Source organism: Aquarana catesbeiana, linkage group LG01, assembly GCF_042186555.1.
Source record: "Aquarana catesbeiana isolate 2022-GZ linkage group LG01, ASM4218655v1, whole genome shotgun sequence".
In the NCBI taxonomy this organism is placed as follows: Eukaryota; Metazoa; Chordata; class Amphibia; order Anura; family Ranidae; genus Aquarana; species Aquarana catesbeiana.
Window position 1 is genome coordinate 877,909,556 of NC_133324.1, and position 23,763 is coordinate 877,933,318.

General features: G+C 42.3%; 1 protein-coding gene across 9 annotated transcripts in view; it reads right to left on the minus strand.

Moving 5' to 3' along the window:
* Positions 1-23,763, minus strand: part of JAKMIP1 (janus kinase and microtubule interacting protein 1) — a 343,790-nt gene that overhangs the window by 42,494 nt on the left and 277,533 nt on the right. For 5 of the 9 annotated variants that reach the window (XM_073610383.1, XM_073610326.1, XM_073610363.1 and 2 more), the window contains 3 exons: positions 17,355-17,435; positions 17,048-17,125; positions 8,390-8,593 (listed from right to left, as the gene is read on the minus strand). In XM_073610383.1, the coding sequence (XP_073466484.1) occupies positions 8,390-8,593; positions 17,048-17,125; positions 17,355-17,435 (363 nt within the window). The remainder of the gene's footprint in view (positions 1-8,389; positions 8,594-17,047; positions 17,126-17,354; positions 17,436-23,763) is intronic. The other 4 variants (XM_073610378.1, XM_073610349.1, XM_073610357.1 and 1 more) reach the window with 3 other exon arrangements.

Sequence of the window (23,763 nt, forward strand, 5' to 3'; positions counted from 1 at the left end):
CAGATCGTGTTAGAATTTTTACTTCCTTATTCTGCACTGTGAGAGAAGTCTTGGATTACACTGGGAGACAGCTGATTGGAGGAAAGGCACACACCCCCCCTCCACATAGGCAGAGACATTCAGAGCTATCCTGTGAGCAAAGCAGCTTTCTGCTAATCTATTTATAGCACCCTCCCTGACACAAAATTCAGGCTGGTTTTATCATGTCAGAGAACTTGTCAGAATTTATCATGCTGATAACAGAAGAAGGGAACAGGAGAAAGCCATGGGACATAGTGCTTTGAAGAGATACAAGAAAACTGCAGATATATGTGCCCAGCTCAAATTTCATGAATCAGGTTTACAGTCACTTTAAGGTTAAGTTTAGATGTCTGGTTGGGGAGCGTTGAAAATGTGTGGTTGAGCCACGTATTTAGTGCCCCCCAACCGCCCCTCCTTGAACTGCAATGGCAGGGAACAGTGGTGTTCACATGCTGTGGTTGCAATACTTTGTTTAGTTACTGCAGTAAAAACTATCCAAATTAACACCATCAGCAGGTGGCAAGCCTCCTGAACGTGACCCATTCAAGTGAATGAGGAAGAGTCGTAAATGCCCTGCAATCGCATGTCATTCACATGGTTGCATCGCATTTGTTTCGGCAAAAATGGGGTTAAAACATGTGTGATTATCACCTGTCAATTATTATCCTTATCACCTGTCAATCACCTCTAAAAAGTAATACAAAAGTGAATCACTTTTCAGTGGAGCGGCGGGTTTAGATGCACTTCTAAATCTAGCCTAACAGTGATGATCTCAGCCAATCATAGGCGGCAGAGGCATTCCCTGTCCCTCAGTCATATGTATACAGCCGTGGCCAAAAGTTTTGAGAATGACACAAATATTAATTTTCACAAAGTCTGCTGCCTCAGTTTTTATGATGGCAGTTTGCATATCCTCCAGAATGTTATGAAGAGTGATCAGTTGAATTGCAATTAATTGCAAAGTCTCTCTTTGCCATGAAAATGAACTTAATCCCATAAAAAATGGGGGGACTTCCCCATGGCTTTCCCCGTGATGTCAGAAGGGAGCGTAACCGGGTGACCCCGCCCTCCCTCTGACACCACGGGGAAAGCCACAGGGAAGTCCCCGTGCGTCAGAGGGGTCACCAGGTGGCCCCGCCCTCAGTTATATAAGAACTGTCAGAAGAACAGAAGCGTCACACAGCAGGAACCTCCCATGGACGCAGATCGTCCGAAGAATGAAGCGGGAAGAAGAAGCCGGAGGAAGATGCGGACGAGAAGACCGAAGGAAGAAGCAGAGAATCGGAGGAAGAAGAGGAAGAAGCAGAGGAAGAAGCGGGGGAAGAACAAGATGGAGGAAGAAAACCAAATGAAGACCAGAAAAAGATGGAAGAAGAAGCGGAGAAAGAAGACATTAATAAAGGAATTGTCAAAAATTGTGGACTCACTCACTCACAATTGTCAATTGTGGACTCACTCACAATTTTGCCTAAGAACACAGCCATGAATAAAGAATGGTACAAAAACATCATCCGAGAGAAACTTCTTTCAACCATCCAAGAACAGTTTGGTGACGAACAATGCCTTTTCTAGCATGATGGAGCACCTTGCCATAAGGCAAAAGTGATAACCAAGTGGCTTGGGGAACAAAACATCCAAATTTTGGGTCTATGGCCAGGAAACTCCCCAGACCTTAATCTCATTGAGAACTTGTGGTCAATCCTCAAGAGGCGGGTGAACAAAAAACCCACAAATTCTGACAAACTCCAAGCACTGATTATACAAGAATGGGCTGCCATCAGTCAGGATGTGGCCCAGAAGTTGATTGAAAGCATGCCAGGGCGAAATTGCAGAGGTCTTGAAAAAGTTGTTTGGGGCACCCAGAAACAACAGTACGGCGCTCTTGCGCCTTTAAACAGACTAGACTCTACATATGACTCACTTGTAAAGAAGAAGAGTGGGACCTCTCATAGTGTAGTAGATTTAAATTTGTTTGAATACGGAGTAAAAATTGCACTTACACTGATAAGAACAGGTTTGGCATTTAAAATAAATGTGGAAATGCAGCTTTGTGTGCCACCTGCAATCCAACTGGCAGAAGTAACGTGTCCCGGATGTCCCATCCAATGCATTTTGTCAATGTCTGGCGTCATCAGGAGTCCATCAGGGACACTTGACTTCAGAGCCTTATAAAAAAAGCCTGCCATTTAAGGATAAATATAGAGTGCTGTTTGACTTCCTGTAATAGGGGTTATGATGTTCTGGTGATTGAGCTGCATATCTATATTTCAGTGGAGAAAAAAAAGCACAATCACCCATTTGGTGTCAAACCATCACTTGTTTGGAATTATAATTGGACTTTTTTCACATTTAATTTGTATATGACATTCTTATGGATATTGTTCATGGCTATGTATGCAGAGTTGTGAGAGAATCGCACATTCACATTTTTTGTTAAAAAGGAAAAACACATTTTTTTTTTGGTGGCACATATATATATCTTTGTGTATATTATACATTTCTGCATGATGTAAGTGGAAACACTATTATGGGGAATTTAGAGTGTGGTTATTAATTTATTTCAACATTTTTATATTTAGACTATTAAGTCCCATAACAAGCAGCTCTCAACATAACACACAATATACAACACTTTAATTTAAAGCAATTTTTGATTTTCACAAAAATAATGAATTCTCTTTGCACAAAGCCCTTAATTGTCCTATTTGCACACAGGTGTAGGACTTTATAGACCTGTTATTTAATCTAATGGCTACACTTGTGACTACATTTATTGGGCTACCAGGACTGCCTTGCAGCAGCCAAACTAAATGAATTACACTGACGAAAAAACAAGGGCAAACCAGCTAAGCTGATTACAATGTCTGCATACCATATGTATACAGGTGTACGCTGTGTCTACAAAACCTATAGATAGGAGCAGGCTGCATCTGAGCACACGGTAAGAAACACGGAAATATCCTTTATTCTAAACATTGAGCAGATTGTTTTGAAGTTCTGATGTTAGAAAATATAAAGATAATTGTAGAGCTATAAAGTAACAAACATGTCTGCTATTTAAGATATACAGGGAAATAAGGAATAGTGGGTGCAGTCAAGTTCTGATGCAGGAAACAAGGTTGACCATCATTTTGAAACGTTCCAGCTGTGTAGCCTCCCTACAGTGCCTTGCAAAAGTATTCACCCCCCACCCCCCCCTTGGCATTTTTCGTGTTTTGTTGCCTCACAATCTGGAATTAACATGGATTGTTTGAGGATTTGCATCATTTAATTTACAGAACATGCCCACAACTTTGAAGATTTATTTTTTTTTATTGTGAAGCAAACAACAAATAGGACAAAATAACAGAAAAAGTCAATGTGCATAACTATTCACTCCCCTTAAGTCAATACTTTGTAGAGCCACCTTTTGCGGCTATCACAGCTCCAAGTCGCTTTGGATAAGTCTCTATGAGCTTGCCACATCTTACCACTTGGATTTTTGCCCATTCCTCCTTGAAAAACTGCTCCAGCTCCTTCAAGTTGGATGGTTTGCACTTGTGAACAGCAATCTTTAAGTCTGACCACAGATTTTCTATTGGATTGATGTCTGGGCTTTGACTAGGCCATTCCAACACATTTACATGTTTCCCCTTAAACCACTCGAGTGTTGGTTTAGCAGTGTGTTTGGGGTCATTGTCCTGCTGGAAGGCGAACCTCCATCCTAGCCTCAAATCACACACAGAGTGGTACAAGTTTTGCTCAGGAATACCCCTGTATTTAGCACCACCCATCTTTCCCTCAACTCTGACCAGTTTCCCAGTCCCGACTGCTGAAAAACATCCCACAGCATGATGCTTCCACCACCATATTTCACTGTGGGGATGGTGTTCTTTGGGTGATGTGATGTGTTGGGTTTGCGCCAGACAGAGTTTTCTTTGATGGCGAAAAGTTACATGTTAGTCTTATCAGATCAGAGCACCTTCTTCCATACATTTTGGGAGTCTCCCACATGCTTTTTGGCAAACTCAAAACATGCCACTTTGTTTTTTGCTGAAAGTAATGGCTTTCTTCTGGCCACTCTGCCATAAAGCCCAACTCTATGGAGTGTATGGCTTATTGTCGTCCTATGTACAGATACTCCAGTCTCTGCTGTGGAACTCTGCAGCTCCTCCAGGGTTACCTTAGGTCTCTGTGCTACCTCTTGGATTAATGCCCCTCTTGCCCGGTCCATGAGTTTTGGTGTGCAGCCGTCTCTTGGCAGGTTTGCTATTGTGCCATGTTCTTTCCATTTGGTTATGATAGATTTGATGGTGCTTCTAGGGATCATCAAAGATTTGGATTTTTTTAATAACCTAACCTTGACTTGTACTTCTCAACAATGTTGTCCCTTACTTGTTTGGAGAGTTCCTTGGTCTTCATGGCAGTGTTTGGTTAGTGGTGCCTCTTGCTTAGGTGTTGCAGCCTCTGGGGCCTTTCAAAAAGGTGTGTATATGTAATGACAGATCATGTGACACTTAGATTGCACACAGGTGGACATCATTTCACTAATTATGTGACTTCTGAAGGTAATTGGTTGCACCAGAGCTTTTTATGGGCTTCATAACAAAGGGGTGCATACATATGCACATGCCAATTATCAGTTTTGAAAAATAGTTTTATGTATATATTTTTATAATTTTACTTCACCAACTTAGACTATTATGTTCTGATCCATCACTTATAATTTAGATTAAAAAAACATTGAACTAAAGGCTGTAATGTAAAAAAATAGGTAAAAAGACAAGGGGGGTGAATACTTTTGCAAGGCACTGTATACCATCAAGTGGAATCAGGTTTCTAAAAGTGGTTTATGTTCTATAGTATTGTGTGCTGTATTTAATGTGACTGAAGATACTTTTAATAATTACCAGTATCTGCAATGTCCAGGAAAAGAGGACTATCATGAGTCCACATCACCATGCAGATTTCTACTATAGAGTAGGACGTTTAAATATCAGTTATCAAAATTGTTTTATTTTCCACTGCTGGTTGCTCTGCAATGTTAGCGCACATTAAAGAAAGTAAATGTTATATTTGCATTGGGTAAATCTCCTTTTACAGATCTGTAAATCTACTTTATAGGGCAGATGTGCACATTTTTTCTTTAGATTTGATCCTTTATCTCCAGCTACAACTGGTCACATTTGTGTGGTAGAGGCTTGAACATCTTTTTTTGAGAGGGGGGGTTAAAGATGGGTGGACTTCTAGGGACATATGCATTTGCAATTTTTTTTGTTTTTTTGTTACAGCCTTTCAAAGCCTTTCTCAGCATGTGCATATTTTCACCAGTAGGGGGCATGTTGCAATAAACCTAACAAATCGCTCAAAAAAAAGTTGTAACAATAAGAGACTGCATACAGTCATCCATATTTTTATAGCACAGTCCCTGTTTTCCAACTTTGTAAAAGGTCAAAGTACGTAGATTTTGCTGTGATCGCCACCAAACATCTCACCATTGAGCATTGAGGACCAAGTGTGAGAAGTCTTAGGTGTTATTTAGGTCTGGTCCTCTTTTTTGACTAAGTCCTGGTTCATATTGAATGTGGCTTTGAAATTGTGCGAATTCTCTTGAAATCGCACAATTTCAAGGCCGCGTGTCAGTGTGACTTCAGGTGTGACCTGCCTGACATCTGTGCGACTTCATGCACAGATGTCTATGCAAGTCGCACCTGAAGTCGCCAAAAGTAGTGCAGGTACTAGTTTTTAAAATCGGTGCGGCACCACAAAGTCGGCGTCAAACTAATTTGAACAATTCCATTGCTGGCAATAGGGTGCGACCTGTCATGTGATTTGACCTTTCAAATCGCTTGACAAGTTGCACCGATGTGAATGGGGGCTAAGTATCAGTCTGGAGGGCTAAAGAAACCTCTTCTTAAGGGTTGCTTATAAGTATTCATTTATACAGGTATGTCACAATATGACATGCTCTTATAGCAGAGGACAACCTCAGCAGATATTCCGGTAGAGTGCTGTGTGGCTTAAGCATGTATTGGCATGTGTGTCTGACTAAATCATCAGGTTTTTCTTTTAACGACATCAGTGTTGCTCCACTTATGTTGAGAAAAAAAACATCCTCTCTGGGTGAGGCAATGTACATTTGCAAGGATTTTAACAAATATTATTGCAGATTCTGACTGTTCTGCTATGAAGAAAAAAATGTTTGCCCTTTGGATACTGATTCTGAATGGGAGTGACTAATGGGAGTGACTAATTCATTTTAATCAGCTGGTGCACTTCTGGGGTTCTGAAAGTTGCAGTGTCTAAATCCCTTTATTAGTGATTAACCCATAGGGAACATCCGACCAAAGTTGAAATTTTTGTTGCAAAGGATGCCTAAAAACAGTGTAGAGTTCTTTATCCGAGAAGGAAATTACTTTTTTGGAGGCGTTCTGTACACCAGCTGTGTACACAATGACCCCAGACTGCCATATTGTACTGAATTGTATAGAAAATTACAGTAGCTGCAGTTTAAAAAGGAAAAGTATCTTTTTTACAAATATTAAGGCTGGGCTCAAATATATGTGAATTGGATGCATTTTTACCCGCATCTTATTTGCGTAACATGTGAATGTGACTGGCTCTCAATGGAGTCGGTTCACACGTGTCCGGGGCGGCCGTGGTGCGGTTTTGACAAGGGTCCTGTGTGTTTTGGGTCTGGTTCAGGTGCGAATTCAGGCCAAAATTTGCACCTAAATTGGCAAACAGAAACAATCTGGACTGCAAACTGCAGCCTGACATGTGTGAACCAAACCTTACTTACAGAATGGCTTGTGTTGTAATTGTATATGCTATATTGATTTGTTTGTATTTTTTCCCCACAACAGTGGTGTTACCCTTTAATGTGTGATATGTATGATTTAAGCTTCATCTTTTTGTGGGCAATACATCAGTGAAGCTGTCTCCATTGTCCTAACTTTGACCAAAAATAATCATATTTGCTATGATGTCTTGGTGGATTGGAGGGGATAATTTAGCATCCTGATCCCCAGTTTTAAGATGTTGGAGTGTGTTACCCATTGGCGTTCAGGTTATTCAATGTGGTGCACTTACAGGGAAACTATAATGGTATGGCATCAATTTTGTTTTAATTTATTGTCAAAGTTTACACATTTTAAAACATTATTACAATGTTTGTTCTGCTAATAACATTTAATACATGACAAAGGATTCTTAAAGTACTATGGGCCATCTAAAGAGACAGCACAATAATAGTTATTTCCTTTCAGACAGGTTGTCTCTCATTGAAAGTGTGTGTGTAAATTTCTGCTTGAGCTGCTGAACTCTGTACACAATAGGCTGTAATAAGTAACAAGGAACCTAGATTTCCACAGGTTGCCTCCATGGAGCATACACATACTATATTACCAAAAGTATTGGTAATAACTGGTCCAAATCATTTGGTGGAGGGGGGATTATGGTGTGAAGTTGTTTTTCAGGGGTTGGGCTTGGCCCCTTAGTTCCAGTGAAGGGAACTCTTAAGGTGTCAGCATACCAAGACATTTTGGACAATTTCATGCTCCCAACTTTGTGGGAACAGTTTGGGGATGGCCCCTTCCTGTTCCAACATGACTGCGCACCAGTGCACAAAGCAAGGTCCATAAAGACATGGGTGGGCGAGTTTGTGGTGGAGGAACTTGACTGGCCTGCAGAGAGTCCTGATCTCAACTCAAAAGGACACCTTTGGGATGAATTAGTGCGGAGACTTGGAGCCAGGCCTTCTCATCCACATCAGTGCTTGACCTCACAAATGCACTTCTGAAAGAATGGTCAAACATTCCCATAGATACACTCCTACACCTTGTGGACAGCCTTGCCAGAAGAAGTGAAGCTGTTATATCTGCAAAAGGTGAGCCATCTCAATATTGAACCCTAAGGACTAAGACGGGATGCCATTAAAGTTCATGTGCGTGGCGTCTTAACACTTTTGGTAATATAGTGTACTATGAGTTAGCATTGTTTTTATCTGATTAAAAAAAAAAAATACTGTACAGTATATATATTTTTAAGTCATAATATACACTAGAAAGAAACCCTATACATTTTCTTTAAATACCACCCACACTCCAAGCCAAGGCCTACCTTTTACCATTAAGCCATATCCCCAGTGTTTGCACTGTTTCTAATACTATGGACATGGGAATTCAGTGTGGTAAATCTTACATGTGCATCACTCCAGAGGTGACTAAAGGACAGAAGGCAATATATGAAATGTGTCTCATGCTGCTCCTAGAGGATGCCTCCCAGTGATATTTGCACTTTTATTCATGGTAGTACCAAAAGTAACAAAAGGGTGAATTTACAAAAGTGTAGCCTAACATGAACCATGTTGAAGAATTTATTTCTGTACCTGTTGTGCCTGTTGTAAGAGCTCCATGCGTTCATGAAGGATTTGGCTGTCAAACTCGCGGCTCTGCCGCAGTATTTGCCTTCTCAGCTTTTCTACTGCCAACCTCAAGTCTTCTCTTTGCACCTCATTCAAACATTCGCTGACTCTCTTCCCAGGTTCGTGTTGTAAAGCATTATACAGAGTGGCCTCTAGATCCTGGATTTTCTAGCACAAGTCACAGCGGTCACCAGCAGTTGTGTGTTCAAGAAAAGAATATAAAAAAAGGAACAATAAGAATACAGATATAGACAGAAAACTAAATAAAAAAGCTGAGCCGTAAGAAAAAACACTGTATTGTAGCAACCTTTTATTGTGCTGTTATAAATAGAAAGAATGATACCACTCTTGTCAACACCCGGTTAGTGTAATATTTTATAAAATACTGCTATCCTAATGGCCATCCTATTAGCAGTTTGCAATATACTATGAACCATCATTACAGTGTCCTACTAGTCTATTAGTTTCTTCTATCATGAGCGATCATTACTGTATCCTACAACAAGTCATCTATGCTGTATCCTACTGACATTGTAATAGCTTTTTATCGTCAGTGCTGCATCCTACGTCTTCTTTATCATGCTGACAAACAAAATAAAATGTATTTCTCAGTACAATTTCCATCTAGCCAGGAAAAAAAATTACACTAACAATTTGCATTAAAAAACAGAGTTTTTTTGTTGCACAACATTTGCAAAATATACGTGGTAGTGCTCTGCTTCATCAAAGCCCCTTTGTATAGGGGCTTTAGTCCAGGGGTCTCCCAAATTTTAAGTACACGGTGCTATATTTTACAAATATTTGCAGGCAGGAAAAATAAACCAGTTTTTAAAAATGCATGAATACAAAAAAAGGCTCCAAGAAATAATTTCACATCAGAAGCCCCCTAGTGCATGCGACCTTCCCCGTTCGCATCAGAAGCCTTGATAGCGCATTAGTGCCCCATTTCAAATCAGCACACCTTCACATCAGAGTCCCCCATTACTTCAGAGCCCCCTTACATATTTGAGTCCCCCGTCCACAGGGTCTCCATTAGAGTTTCCCTTTACATAAGAGTCCCCATCAGAAGCAAAGCCCAACTGATCTGATGGAAACACCACTGACCCTAGCTGTGGGCCTGAAAAAATCTCATATTGTGATGGATGTGGCCAACAAGCAGCACTTGGGAGACCCCTGCCTTAGGCTATGAGTTGCCATTTTTGTTTAACTTCTGATATCGTGACCCTTTATGGCTCTATCCTAATCGCAGTCCATTAGCTTCTCATATCATGAGCTATCATTGCTGTACCTGTCACGGAAACCACCATGACTTGGGTGCCTGGAGGGTCCTGGGGGCAAGCCTCCTTCCCACCGACTATACCCAGGACTAAGGAGACCCCCCTCTTGGGGTTACAAGGAACATTTTATCCCAAAAGGGTTATATCACTTCCCTGGGTACCTGGCTGGCTGTGAAATATATCAGCTACCCTTTCCATGCAATTAGGGCAGGAGGGACTGTTTCTTGGACTCCTTGGCATTCTGTGCATATTGGAACTATTATCGTGGAGCGATGTGTTATGTGCAGGGGTGAATTCCAGTGTATGTGGGGTTAAGAAACTTTATTTTCTGTTACAGGTTTCCTGGCATCAACTATTGTTTGCTGTAATTAGGTTTAAGTGATAAGCTCACACTTTGTTTAAAGTGGTTGTAAACCGCTGGATGTTTTTTTTTTTTTTTTTATTATCTGTGCATCGCATACTAGCAAATTATGTTAAACTTACCTTTAAACAAAGCTCTTCAAGCGCCAAGATGTCAGATCTGTAGGCACTCCCATCTTCACCCATCTTGCTTCCGGGTTTTCGGACTCCAGCTCTGCGACTGGCCGGAGCCACGATAACGTCACTCCCGCACATGTGCGCAGAAGTTGCTGTTCATGGCAGAGGGCACTGAAGGAACAGCACGGGTGGCCATTCCTTCAGAGCGCATTCACCAGTTATGTCACTGGCTGCATGTACAGTAAATACGGTATCTCCTAAATGGTGCATGTTTAGGAGATATTTACACTACCTATAGGTAAGCCTTATCCCCTTCCCGCCGACCGTACGCAGATGTGCGTACTCGGCTTTCGGGGGTTATACCGGGATGATGCCCGCAGCTGCAGGCATCATCCCGGTACCGTTGTTTACAGCGGGCGATCGGCTATCCGTATATAACAACCGATGCGACGAAAAGCCGCTCGGCTGTTATACCGGAGGAGCGGGAGGGGACGCCCCCCCCCCCGCCGCTCTTACCGGGCCTCCTGTGCGATCGGGAGGCCCGGTGTCCAATCGGCTGCCTCCGGTGGCTGGGGGCGGGCTGGAACAAAGCCATGAATGGCTTCGTTCCAGCCTTCTAATTGTAAACGCGGAAGCGACGTCATGACGTCACTTCCTGTTTACTCGGCAGCCAATGGCGCCGAATTTAAAAAAATACACAGTATTCAGAATCGCCGTTTTCGGCGATCTGAATACTTTGAAGTGCAGAGGAGAGAGAGGAGGAGAGGAGGGACAGAGTACCTGTCACAAGGGATGTTTACATTCCTTGTGACAGCAATAAAAGTAAAAAAAAAATCATTTTTTATTTAAACACAATTTAGAAGTATAAAAATAAATAAAGTAAATTAAAAAAAAAAAAAATTTTAAAGCGTCCCGTCCCAGCGAGCTCGTGCAGCAAAGCAAACGCACACGGAAGTCGCGCCCGCATATGTAAACGGTGTTCAAATCACACATGTGAGGTATCGCCGCGATCGTCAAAGTGAGAGCAATAATTCTAGCCCTAGACCTCCTCTGTAACTCTAACCTGGTAACCGTAAAAGAAATTTAAAGCGTCGCCTATGGAAATTCATAGCTACCATAGTTTGTCGCCATTCCACGAGTGCGTGCAATTATAAAGCGTGACATGTTTGGTATCTATTTACTCGGCGTAACATCATCTTTCACATTGGGGTAACTTTACTGTTTGGATTTTTTAAAATTCATGAAAGTGTCCCTTTTCCAAAAATTTGCGTTTAAAACACCGCTGCACAAATACCGTGTGATATAAAATATTGCAACAATCTCCATTTTATTCTCTAGATTCTCTGCTAAAAAATATATATATAATGTTTGGGGGTTCTAAGTAATTTTCTAGCAAAAGATATGGATTTTAACTTGTAAACACCAAATTTCAAAAATAGGCTTAGTCATATAAGGGTTATTATAGGCTTACCTATAGGTAAAAGTTAGTGATGGAAGTTTACTTCCACTTTGTTCACCTCCAGAGTCCAGACTGTTAGGTGCCAGGAAGGAATCCATGGTTTTCTTGTGTTTGATTGTTTATTTGTTTATGCAATTAAATTTTCTCTTTGGACTTTAAATGTACCTGCCTAGGGGTAAGGTTTTTGTGTATAAATGCTGTGCTGTTTGTAAACCACTTGCCCACTAGTCACTTAAACCCCCTTCCTAACCAGACCAATTTTCAGTGCTCTCTCAAATTCAGTGATTTTTCGGTGCTCTCACATTTTGAATGACAATTACTCAGTCATGCAGCAGCAACACTGTACCCTCATGAACTTTTTGTCCTTTTTTTCACACAAATAGAGCTTTCTTTTGGTGGTATTTTATCACCTCTGGGCAGGGATGGACTGGCCATCGGGACAACTGGGAGTTTCCCGATGGGCCAAATGGCTCAGTGGGCCGGTTTCAGCGGCTGCCTATTGTGTCTACGATTTACCCGTCAATCGCCGACAGCTGGAGCCTGACGGGTAGATCGAGATGCATGCAAAGTAGCGCAGGCAGCCTCTGTAGTAAGTTCTCTCACATGTCACGCTGCTTCTGCTCCCCCCCCCGGCGGCCCCTCCTCCTCATCTCTTCTCGTCCATCTCCATTTGCTTGTGACATCATCTGGGATGGACAAGAAGAGAGGAGGAAGAGGGGCCACCGGGGGGAGCAGCAGCGTGACATGAGAGAGAACTTACTACAGAGGCTACCTGCGCTACTCTGCATGTGAAGAAAACAAGTAAACGCTGTGCCCTGATTGTACCTCATGTGCCCTGAATGTGCTCTGATGTGCCCTGAATGTACCCCATGTGCCCTGATGCGCCCTGATTGTGCCCCATGTGCCCTGATGTACCCCATGTGCCTGATGTGCCCCTGAATGTGCCCTGATGTTCCCTGATATACCCCATGTGCCTGATGTGCCCTGATTTACCCCATGTGCCTGATGTGCCCTGAATGTGCCCTGATTTACCCCATGTGTGCTGAATGTGCCCTTATGTACCCCATGTGCCTGATGTGCCCTGATGTGCCCTGAATGTACCCCATGCGCCCTGAATGTGCCCTTATGTACCCCATGTGCCTGATGTGCCCTGAATGTACCCCATGTGTCCTGAATGTGCCCTGATGTTCCCTGAATGTGCCCTGATGTGCCCCATGTGCCTGATGTTCCCTGAATGTGCCCTGAATGTGCCCTGATGTTCCCTGAATGTGCCCTGATGTTCCCTGAATGTGCCCTGATGTACCCCATGTGCCTGATGTGCCCTGATGTGCCTGATGTGCCTGATGTGCCCTAATGTTCCCTGAATGTGCCTGATGTGCCCCATGTGCCCTAATGTTCCCTGAATGTGCCTGATGTGCCCTGATGTACCCCATTTGCCTGATGTGCCCTGATGTACCCCATGTGCCCTGATATACCCCATGTGCCTGATGTGCCCTGATGTGCCCTGAATATACCCCATGTGCCTGATGTGCCCTGAATGTGCCCCATGTGCCCTGATGTACCCCATGTGCCTGATGTGCCCTGATGTACCCTGAATGTGCCCTGATGTACCCCATGTGCCTGATGTGCCGTGAATGTACCCCATGTGCCTTGAATGTGCCCTGATGTTCCCTAAATGCACCCAGATGTGCCCTGAATGTGCCCTTGATGTGCCCTGATGTACCCCATGTGCCTGATGTGCCCTGATGTTCCCTGAATGTGCCTGTGCCCTGATGTTCCCTTAATGTGCCTGATGTGCCCTGATGTACCCCATGTGCCCTGATGTACGCCATGTGCCTGATGTGCCCTGATATACCCCATGTTCCTGATGTGCCCTGATGTACCCCATGTGCCTGATGTGCCCTGAATGTACCCTGATGTTCTCTGAATGTGCCCTGATGTACCCCATGTGCCTGATGTGCCCTGAATGTGCCTGATGTGCCCTGATGTACCCCATGTGCCTGATGTGCCCTGATGTACCCCATGTGCCTGATGTGCCCTGATGTTCCCTGAATGTGCTCTGATGTACCCCATGTGCCCTGATGTTCCCTGAATGTGCCCTGCATGTGCCCTGATGTACCCCATGTGCCCTGAATGTGCCCTGATGTGCCCCATGTACCCTGATGTGCTGTACCCTGATGTGCTGTGTTCTATTGCCTGGATGTGCGCTGTCCCCCGATGTGCGCTGTGCCCCAATGTGCTGTGTCCTGGGCCGGTCTGAATAAAGTCCAGGGCCACATTTTTTGTCCCAGTCCAGCCCTGCCTCTGGGTTTGTTTGTTTTTGCGCTATAAATGAAAAAGACCAAAAATTTTGTAAAAAAAAAAAAAAAAGCATTTTCTTTAGTATCTGTTATAAAATTTAGAAAATTAGTAATTTTTCTTCATAAATTTTGGCCAAATTATGGTGACAATCATTGAAATCACACCTGATGTACTGACGGCCTATCTAATTTCTTGAGACCCTAACAAGTCAGGACAGTACAAATACCCCCCCAAATGACCCTTTTTTAGAAAGTAGACAGTCCAAGATATTTAGTGAGAGGTGTGTTTTTTTAAAATGTAATTTTTCCCCACAATTCTTTGCAAAATTAAGATTTTATTTTCTTTTTTTCACAAAATTGTCATATTAACAAGTTATTTCTCTCATACAGCATATGCATACCACAAATTACACCCCAAAACACATTCTGCTACTCCTCCTGAGTATGGGGATACCACATATGTGAGACTTTTACACAGCCTGGCCACATACAGAGGCCCAACATGCAGGGAGCACTGTCAGGCGTTCTAGGAGCATAATTTACACATATAATTTCTAGACTATCTCTTACACTATTGAAGGCTCTGGAGCATCATGACAATGGAAAAGCCCACAAAATGACACCATTTTGGAAAGTAAACACCCCAATGTATATTCTATGAGGCATAAAGAGTCTTTTGAACATGTAATTTTTTTCCACAAGTTTTTGGAAAATGTGGAAAGAAAATGAAAACGCTTTTTTTCACACAAAGTTGTCCATTTATAAGATATTTCTAACACATAGCACATTCACAGAAAAAATTACCCCCCAAAATATATTCTGCTACTCCTCCTGAGTATGGTGATACCACATGTGTGAGACTTTTCCACAGCCTGGCCACATACAGAGGACCAACATGCAGGGAGCACTATCAGACGTTCTAAGGGCATACATTTCAAATCTAATTTGCCTATTACACTTTTGTAGTGGCACTGATGGGCACTGTAGTGGCTTGGAGGTGGCATGGCTGAGAACTGGATGGGCACTGATGTGGCATGGATGTGGCATGGATTTGGCACGGATGAGAACTGATGTGGCATGGATGAATACTGATGTGGCATGGATGTGGCACTGATGTGACATGGATGTGGCACAGATGAGCACTGATGTGGCATGGATGTGGTATGGATGAGCACTGATGTGTCACAGAGGTGGCACGGATGAGTACTAATGTGGCACGAATGAGCACTGATGTGGCATGGATGTGACATGGATGTGGCACAGATGAGCAATGATGTGGCATGGATGTGGCACAGATGAGCACTGATGTGGAACAGATGAGCACTGATGTGGCATGGATGATCATGGATGTGGCACGGATGATCGCTGATGTGCAAGGATGAGCACTGATGTGGCATGGATAAGCACTGATGTGGCATGGATGTGGCAAGGATGAGCACTGATGTGGCACGGATGAGCACTGATGTGGCACGGATGATCACTGATGTGGCAGGGATGATCACTGATGTGGCATGGATATGGCACGGATGTGGTATGGATTAGCACTGATGTGGCATGGATGTTGATTGATGTGGCATGGATGTGGCACGGATTATAACTGATGTGGCATTAATGTGGCACGGATGATCACTAATGTGGCATGGATGTGACACATGATCTGGCATGGATGTGACACGGATCTGGCATGGATGATCACCGATATGGCATGGATGAGCCATGGATGGATGTATATACTGGGCTGATATTACTATATTCTGGTTCTAGATGTGGAGGAAGCAGTAATCTGGCAGAGATACCCAGTTGGGGTGTCAGGGAGTCCATCACAGTACCCTACTAACTGTCTATTAGATTTGTATCAAGACCCATTACTGTATTGCTGTTTCCTATCGAGAGTTAATAGCTTCTTTTATATTTTTATATCATGACCTATTATTGCTGTGTGCTACTTAGACCCTATTTGCTTCTTATATCATGACCATATTTTGCTGTATGCTACTTACAAACTTTTAGCTTCTTATTAACCTAAATCATCATTGCGGTATTCTATTGACTGTAGTCTATTGAAGTGGACTTAGGAAAGAGATCTATCCCATGCCCAGGATCCATAAATAAAAAAAAATATTAAGATTCTACGAAAGCAAAAAGCTTGTGTACTTTACATCAACCATTATCCCTGGAGCCCCTCACTATGTGTAGGTAAGAAACCTACGTGATACTGACATACGTAATCCTGCCAACCAGTGCCTCACAATACATACCCATTAACGAAAGAAAAGTTTTTACCTTTTAGGTTTAGATAATATACTCTAAAAAATAATTTTAGAGAAAGAAAGGGATCCTAAAAACCGTTGATGACATGAGATTAGAACATGTATTGCCCATGGATCCAATCACTAAAAACAAGAACCAAAAAAAGGTCTTCTCACATATTCTCAACCTGAGAGAGAAGTAAGAGATGAAAAAGCTGTTCTAGAATTAAAGTCGCAGGGTTTTAGCTCAACAGCAAATAAAAGCTGTGTTAAAGAAGAATTGACCACATCACAAACTCTAGTTGGGAAGATATTTTCCACTGCCCAAAACCCAAATACTTCAAATACAAGGACAGACGGCCACCCCAGTGAAAGCAACCAGCCCGTTGTCCAAGTGTTATCACTTCAGTCATAAGCATATAATATATAACTGTATAGTAAAAACATAACTAGGAATTATAATGGCATCATATTGACAACTTTAGTAAAATAAAAACAAAAAAACAATAAATCTACTTTGCACAGATGTTACATGGAGACATTTCTCCAGGCCATCTACAGGCATGGAAGGTGCCTACATGCATATGTAAATGTATCTGGGGGCTGGAGAGTTTTTGTGGTCCTTTCATATAGCCAGTTCCTCTGAAATGGAATTAGTGCAGTGCAGAAAATATGCCTTCTGCACATACAGAATAAAAAGTAGGCAGTACGGGTTAGTCTTTGTTATATTGCACCAAAACTATATTCCAAGAAATAGCTCTGTGAAAGTTTTGTTTTGAATACAGTGGGGAACAGTTACATGTCAGGTTTTATTTCAGTTTGTGTCCTCACTGCAAGGATTCATGCTCTTTAATGCCTACCATATATGCTTGATCAAGTGCTTGCTTCCGGTAGTCAAGCTCCTCTTCTAAGTACCCTTTCTGCTTGCTGAACAAATCCTGAGAATGAAAAGAAGACATTCATAATACTTTTATATAGTAAAAAAAAAGTAGAAAAAATTACATTTACTATTGTAAGTGTAATTTTTCACTTTATGTTCCCTTTTAAGAGAAGAGAATGGTGGTTAGTAATTAGGTGTATTATGAGATGAATCACTGTCTGTAGAAATGTTTGATGGAAGAATTTGGGGTAATTTGAAATACGGTAGTTTACAAAAACTTCACTTACTGGGAGTCTTACCTTCTCATTTTCCAGATCGATCATTTTCTGTGTGAGGGCAGCTTCCGTCACCTCAATCTGTTTTAGCCACTACAACCAAACACAAAGAACAAGCCAAACAGTGAATGATACAGTATCTCCCTGAAAAAAATCTACTTTCAACAGCAAAGATGAAATAAGATAAGCTTGTCAAGGAAGCAATAGAGATGAGTCAAAGTGTGGAGGTAAGAAATGGTCTACCCATGGCTGCCCTATTTTTGTATATTTAAGAACTTTGTCCATAATGATTGCTTCAATTTTGGCTTGATTCATGGCCTGAGTGACCCTATTTTTAGTTTCTATTGTACTGATGGAGTCAGACTTCCAGGACTTTGCTATTTTCTGTTTGGAGGCCATGGTGACCTTTAAAAGTAGTCGGAATTCAGCCTGGGTAAAGTCCCGGGGGCAGGTATTAAGAAGAGCAATCAGAGGATCAGGGTTGATCATGGTCAAGAAAAGTGTAAATAGGATTAAAAAAACTGCTACCCAGAACTGGTTGGCTATTGGACAGGACCACCACACATGTAGATGTGTGCCCAATCCTCTACAGCCTCAAAAACAAGTTTCTGGATAGTTGGAACGCATTAAGAAAACCTGGCAGAAACCAAATACCAATGGGTCTATACCTTGTATTTCCAAAGCAGAAAGATTTTGTGAGAATAATTTAGTAGTTGTTTTTTTGTTTAATAAGTTTTTATTAAAGAAAATATATCATGCATACAGTTGTAACAGTTATAACACAAATCTTCGAATATTTTAACAACAAAGGTTATAGGATTTGTAGAGTTCACTACTTAGTTAGTTTTGTCAGGTGCGCTTAAAAAGTTACAATAAGTCAACCAAGCAGCTGATTTGGATAAAGAAGTGTGAGCTAGGTGATCATCATACATTAAGTGGAATTAAAATAGAAAATATTGCTTTAGTTTAACAAAAATATACATCAGGACAAAATAGTGGTAAAGAGAGAGAGGATAGAAAAGAATGAGTTGAAGATGGGAAGGAGATAGGGTAGGAGGTTGCTGGCATGCTAGACCATGTATTGAGCATAGGGGAGGATTATCTTGGGTGGGTGTTTAATGGCTATGCTAAGGTATTTGGGTTGAAGGGTTAGAGCAAGAGGTTTATATATGTGGCAGTAGTCTGAAATTTTTTCCAGGGTTCCCAGGTTAAGGAATGTTTCTGGGAGGTCCCTCTAATATTGTGGGTGATACTCTCCATAAGGTATACATTGTCAATCATTTGTAGCCAGGCCTTCATAGAGGGAATAATTGGTTGGCCCCACAATGTGGGGATTAAGGCTTTGGCAGTGTTTAGTAGATGAGGGATGATTGATTGTTTGTACGCCTTTATGGGGGTTTTTGTGATATGAAACAGAATAGCCCATGGGTCATTTGGTATTTGAACATCCGCTATCTGAGCAATCAGAGTGCGAATGTTTTCCCAGTATGGTTTAATCAATGGGCAGAACCACCATATGTGTGCGTGAGTAGCTTTGTTCCCACAGTTCCTCCAGCACAATGGGGAACTGGCGGGGAACATTTGGTGTAGGCGAACTGGGGTGTAATGCCACCTGGTGAGCAGTTTATAGTTGACCTCTGTCATTCTTGAGGCCATGGACGAGGTATGAGCAAGTTGGAGGATCCTATCTTTTTGGTTGTCAGTTAGGGAGAGACCAAGGTCAATTTCCCATTTAATCAGGTAGGAAGGAGGGTCTGGGTTTTGAAGTGTAATAAGAGCTTTATAGAATATAGAAATGCAATGTAGAGGGGGGTCTTTTGGAAAGAATATGACTTCTATTTCGTTTAAATCGCTAATACCCCTAAGTGGGTTAGGAAGGGAGCTTAGAAAGTGTTGTAATTGGTGGTATCTCCATTTATCTAGGAACGTGGCTGGTTTAGGGGTGAGGATTGAGGTTAAGGGTTTAAGTGTATTGCCTTTTAGAACATGGTGTAATAAGAGGGGATCCCCTGACCTCCAGGACTGAAAACCTGGGTCCAAAAGACCTGGCAAAAAGTATGTGTGATTGAGAAGGGGTAACAAAGGGGAGTCATAATTCCAGGAATGTTTTTTGTGTAGTGCATCCCATATATCCAAAGAAGAAATGGTAAGGGCCGAGGTGGTGTGGGCGAGGTTCCTGTGGGAGCGGGGTATCCAGGGAGCCATTGAAAGGTCCACTCCACTCAGGTGATATTCGATTTGTACCCATAGCTTCCTGCCAAGGGCATATTTCCATTCAGCTAGTCTGGCCAGTACCGTTGCTTGGAAATAGGCTTTAAAATTAGGAAGTGCCAAACCACCTGAGCATTTGGAGCGGAACAATAATCCCCTGGATATTCTAGGGTGTCTATCCTTCCAGATAAAGCGGGAGACCAGGGACTGTAGAGTAGTAAAAAAACCCACCGGAACACCTAGTGGTAGCATTTGAAAGAGGAAGAGGATGCGTGGCAATATGTTCATTTTAATTATATTAACTTTCCCTAACCAGGTATGTGACAGGTTAGACCATTTTCGTAGGTCAGTTCTAATTTTATTTAACGTGGGGATATAATTATATCGGAAAATGGATTGAAGATTAGGGGTGAGGTAAATACCTAGGTATTTCAAACAGTTTGATTCCCATCGAAAAGGAAAAAGGGGTTTGAGGAAGAGAGTCTCGGCCTTGGGGATGTTAATGTTTAAAATTTCAGATTTAGATAAATTTATTTTGAAGTTAGAGATTGATTGAAACGTGGAGAATGCAGACATCAGATTCGGAATCGAGATCCGAGGTTGTTGAATAAAAAATAGTACATCGTCTGCATATGCCGCGTATTTATGGGATCTATTGCCTATTTGTATACCTTTGATGTTAATATTGTTCCTGATTGTGGCGAGAAAAGGTTCTAGAGTGATAGCGAATAGGAGAGGGGAGAGGGGACAGCCCTGCCTGGTACCATTATGTAGGATAAAGGGGTCGCTCAACGTTCCATTAATCCTGACCTGAGCCGAAGGATTAGCATAAAGAGAGGAAATACGGTGAAACATTTTAGGACCCACCCCAAAATGGCGTAAGGTTAGCTTAAGGTACTCCCAGTCCACCCTATCGAAAGCTTTCTCGGCATCAGTAGAGAGGAGTAGGGTGGGCTGGGAGCACCGTCGAACGTATTGAATCAGAGAAATTGCACGAAGGGAGTTATCTTTCGCTTCTCTGGCGGGTATAAAACCTGATTGGTCCGCCGAAATCCAGTTTGGAATAAGGGGAAGTAGGCGGTTTGCCATAACTTTGGCAAATAATTTAATGTCAACGTTTATTAACGATATAGGTCTAAAACTATTACAGAGTGTAGGGTCCTTGTCTGGTTTAGGGATAACTGTAATGTGGGTCAAAAGTGATTCTGGGCGTAAGCCTGAAGAGTGGGAGATTGAGTTTGCGTATTCAGAAAGTCGAGGGAGAAGGATGTCACTAAATGTTTTATAGTATAAGATCGTGAATCCGTCAGGTCCAGGGGCTTTACCAGAGGGGGAGGACTTCAATGCTGTCTGGAATTCCTCAACCGAAAAGTCTTCTTCTAATTCTTTTAGAACAGATATGGGTAATTTGGGAAGATTTGCCTCTCTCAAGTAGGATAGCATACGGTTTCGTCTCTCCTCACAAGGGAGAGATGATAAGTCATTTTTAACATTATATAGGTCCGCGTAGTAGTCTCTAAATGCTTTAGCAATATCTGGGGTTGCATGGGCCAATGTACCTGACGGAAGCTTAATCTTGGGGATGAATGATTGCGACTGTTTAGTCTTTAGTGATCTAGCTAGAAATCTACTTGGTTTGTTCCCCCATTCGTAAAATTTTTGCGACAAACGCTGAAATTTTCTCTTGGTATCTAGATTGAGGAGGGACTTCAATTCCTCACGTTTAAGTGTGAGAGATTTAAGGTGTTCATTATGTAAAGAAAGTTTATGTTGTTTATCTAAAGCCTCTATTTGTTGTAGCACCCGGTTAATTTGTTGACCATGCTCTCTTTTTATCCGCGCACCAAGCTCAATGAGCCGACCTCTAATGGTAGCCTTATGAGCTTCCCAAACGACCGAGGGGGAGGTATCAGAGGATTTGTTATCACTAAAATATTGCGATAAGTGGGAGGCTAGTATAGAGACCTCTGCTTCATTAGTGAGAAGGGAATCGTTAAGCCTCCAGTTGGTAGTGCGTCGGGGTAGGGAGGGCATGGTCAACGTCATCGACACAGGTGCATGATCTGAGATTGATGTGAGACCAATGTGGGCAGAGTGTAAAAAGGGAAGATGGAAATGGTCTAAGAATATATTATCTATTCTAGAGTATGATTGATGTGTTGAGGAGTAGTGTGAGAAATCCTTCTCCTTAGGATGAAGAAGGCGCCAAACATCCATCAATTGATGATCACGAAGCCGTTTTTTCACAAATTTCAGTTTTTTGAAAGAAATAGTAGAACGGCTTTGTGATGTATCAATAGTGGGGTCTAACGGCATGTTTAAGTCCCCTGCTAAAATAGTGAGTCCTGTGGCAAAGTGTGATAACTTAGTCAGTATTTGGGAAAGGAAGGTAGTTTGGTCATGGTTCGGGCTATAGATATTTGCAAGCGTGCATTGGACATTTCCAATGAATCCCTTAAGGAAAAGGAAGCGACCATAATCATCCGCAAGCATGTCGGTAAGTCTGAAAGACAAACCTTTGCAGAAACCAATAGCTACACCTTTGGACTTATTGGTGTCTGACAGGCTATAGTACCACTGCGGAAAGTTAGGTGAGGTAAGTTTAACGGGTGTTGTATGGGTTAAGTGTGTTTCTTGGAGAAATGCAATGGAACATGTAGCATGTTTAAGTTCACGATATAATTGATGTCGTTTAGCAGCAACATTAAGACCCCTGACATTGTAGGATACAATCTTTACCTTAGCCATTTAAGAAGAGCATGGATATTTTCAGTTTGTTTTGCCAAGCATGCCAGCAGAGAGGGGGGAGGGGGGGGGGGGGGAGGAGAGAGAAGAATAGTAGGAAAGAAGGAGAAGAGAAGAAGAAGAAGACAAACATATACAATAATTATACATGTAGGTCAGATAACTAGTGGGAAATGAAAAAATATCACGCAGTAAACTGCAGTGGTCCCGTTGGGGAGAGAGAGAGCGAAAGGCCATCCCAATCCTTAAACAAGGATTGAATAGGATATCTTCAGGGCCATTCACGCTCGCCATCCCCAGGAGGAGGTGGGGGGGTGGTGTTACGCTGTGGGGGGAGGTGGCGAGGGGAGTGTGCCCCGACAGCACACGGCCTGTGAAAGAAAAACATGTTACCAGCCCGTCATTAATAGGAGAGCAGTGAGTTCCAGTCGGAAATAAGAAAACCCATGTAAGTGGAACCAGAATCAATAAAAACAATAAGCAACCTGCAAGAAATCGCAAATATAGACCAATTGAAAACATGCAACAATTAACACAATAATAAAGGAAAACAAATATTGGTCATTTTACCGGTGAGTCCACCCCGGCTTCGCAAGCACGAGTGCAGAAAAGAGTAAAAAAAAAAAAAAAAAAAAAAAAAAAAGGATTCTATATGCACACGCAAACACAGAGATCGGGTCCGGACTCAGCCAATAGGGCCGTTTTGTAAGAATAAAGAAAAAAATGACTTATATTATTATCAATAATATGGGTGAAAAAATAAATGTTTTAGCCTTGTGTTTGTGCAGAGCCTGGGAGAGAAGTGCGACTCATTTTTGAGGGGGTCTTTTTCCAGACAGAATCCATGGGACATGAGAATTTTGGAATCGAATCCTGCCAGCCTGGAAGTTCCATGGGTGAGAGATGTAGGTCCTGCATAAAAGTTGGAAGTTCCTCAGGAAATCTTAATGTATGGGAGCGACCATTTTTGGTAGCAATCAGGCAGGCAGGAAAACCCCATCTGTATGTAATCCCGTCGGATCGTAAGTTATCCAGTAGCGGTTTTAATGCTCTGCGGCGGTCCAGAGTATCTTTAGAAAGATCTGGATAGATACTAATGGTGGCACCGTCAAAGTCAATGTTAGGTATGCCTCGCATCTTTATCATGATGGCATTTTTGTCTTCAAAATAATGTAGGCGGCAGATGACATCTCTGGGCTGGTCCGAGTTAGCGTTACGGGGTCGTAAAGCCCGATGCACACGATCAAAACGCAGTGGCGCGGCGACAGGGTTCCCCAGGATGGTATTAAAAATGCCTCTTATGGAAGGTTCAAGATCAGTATCCCTAGTGGCTTCCGGCAACCCTCTGACTCGAATGTTGTTTCTACGGTTACGGTTTTCGAGGTCTTCGAGCTTATATAAGGACGTACGATGAGCAAAAGCCAGCTGGGTAACGGTGTCTTGCAGTTCTTTAATGGCTAGTGCC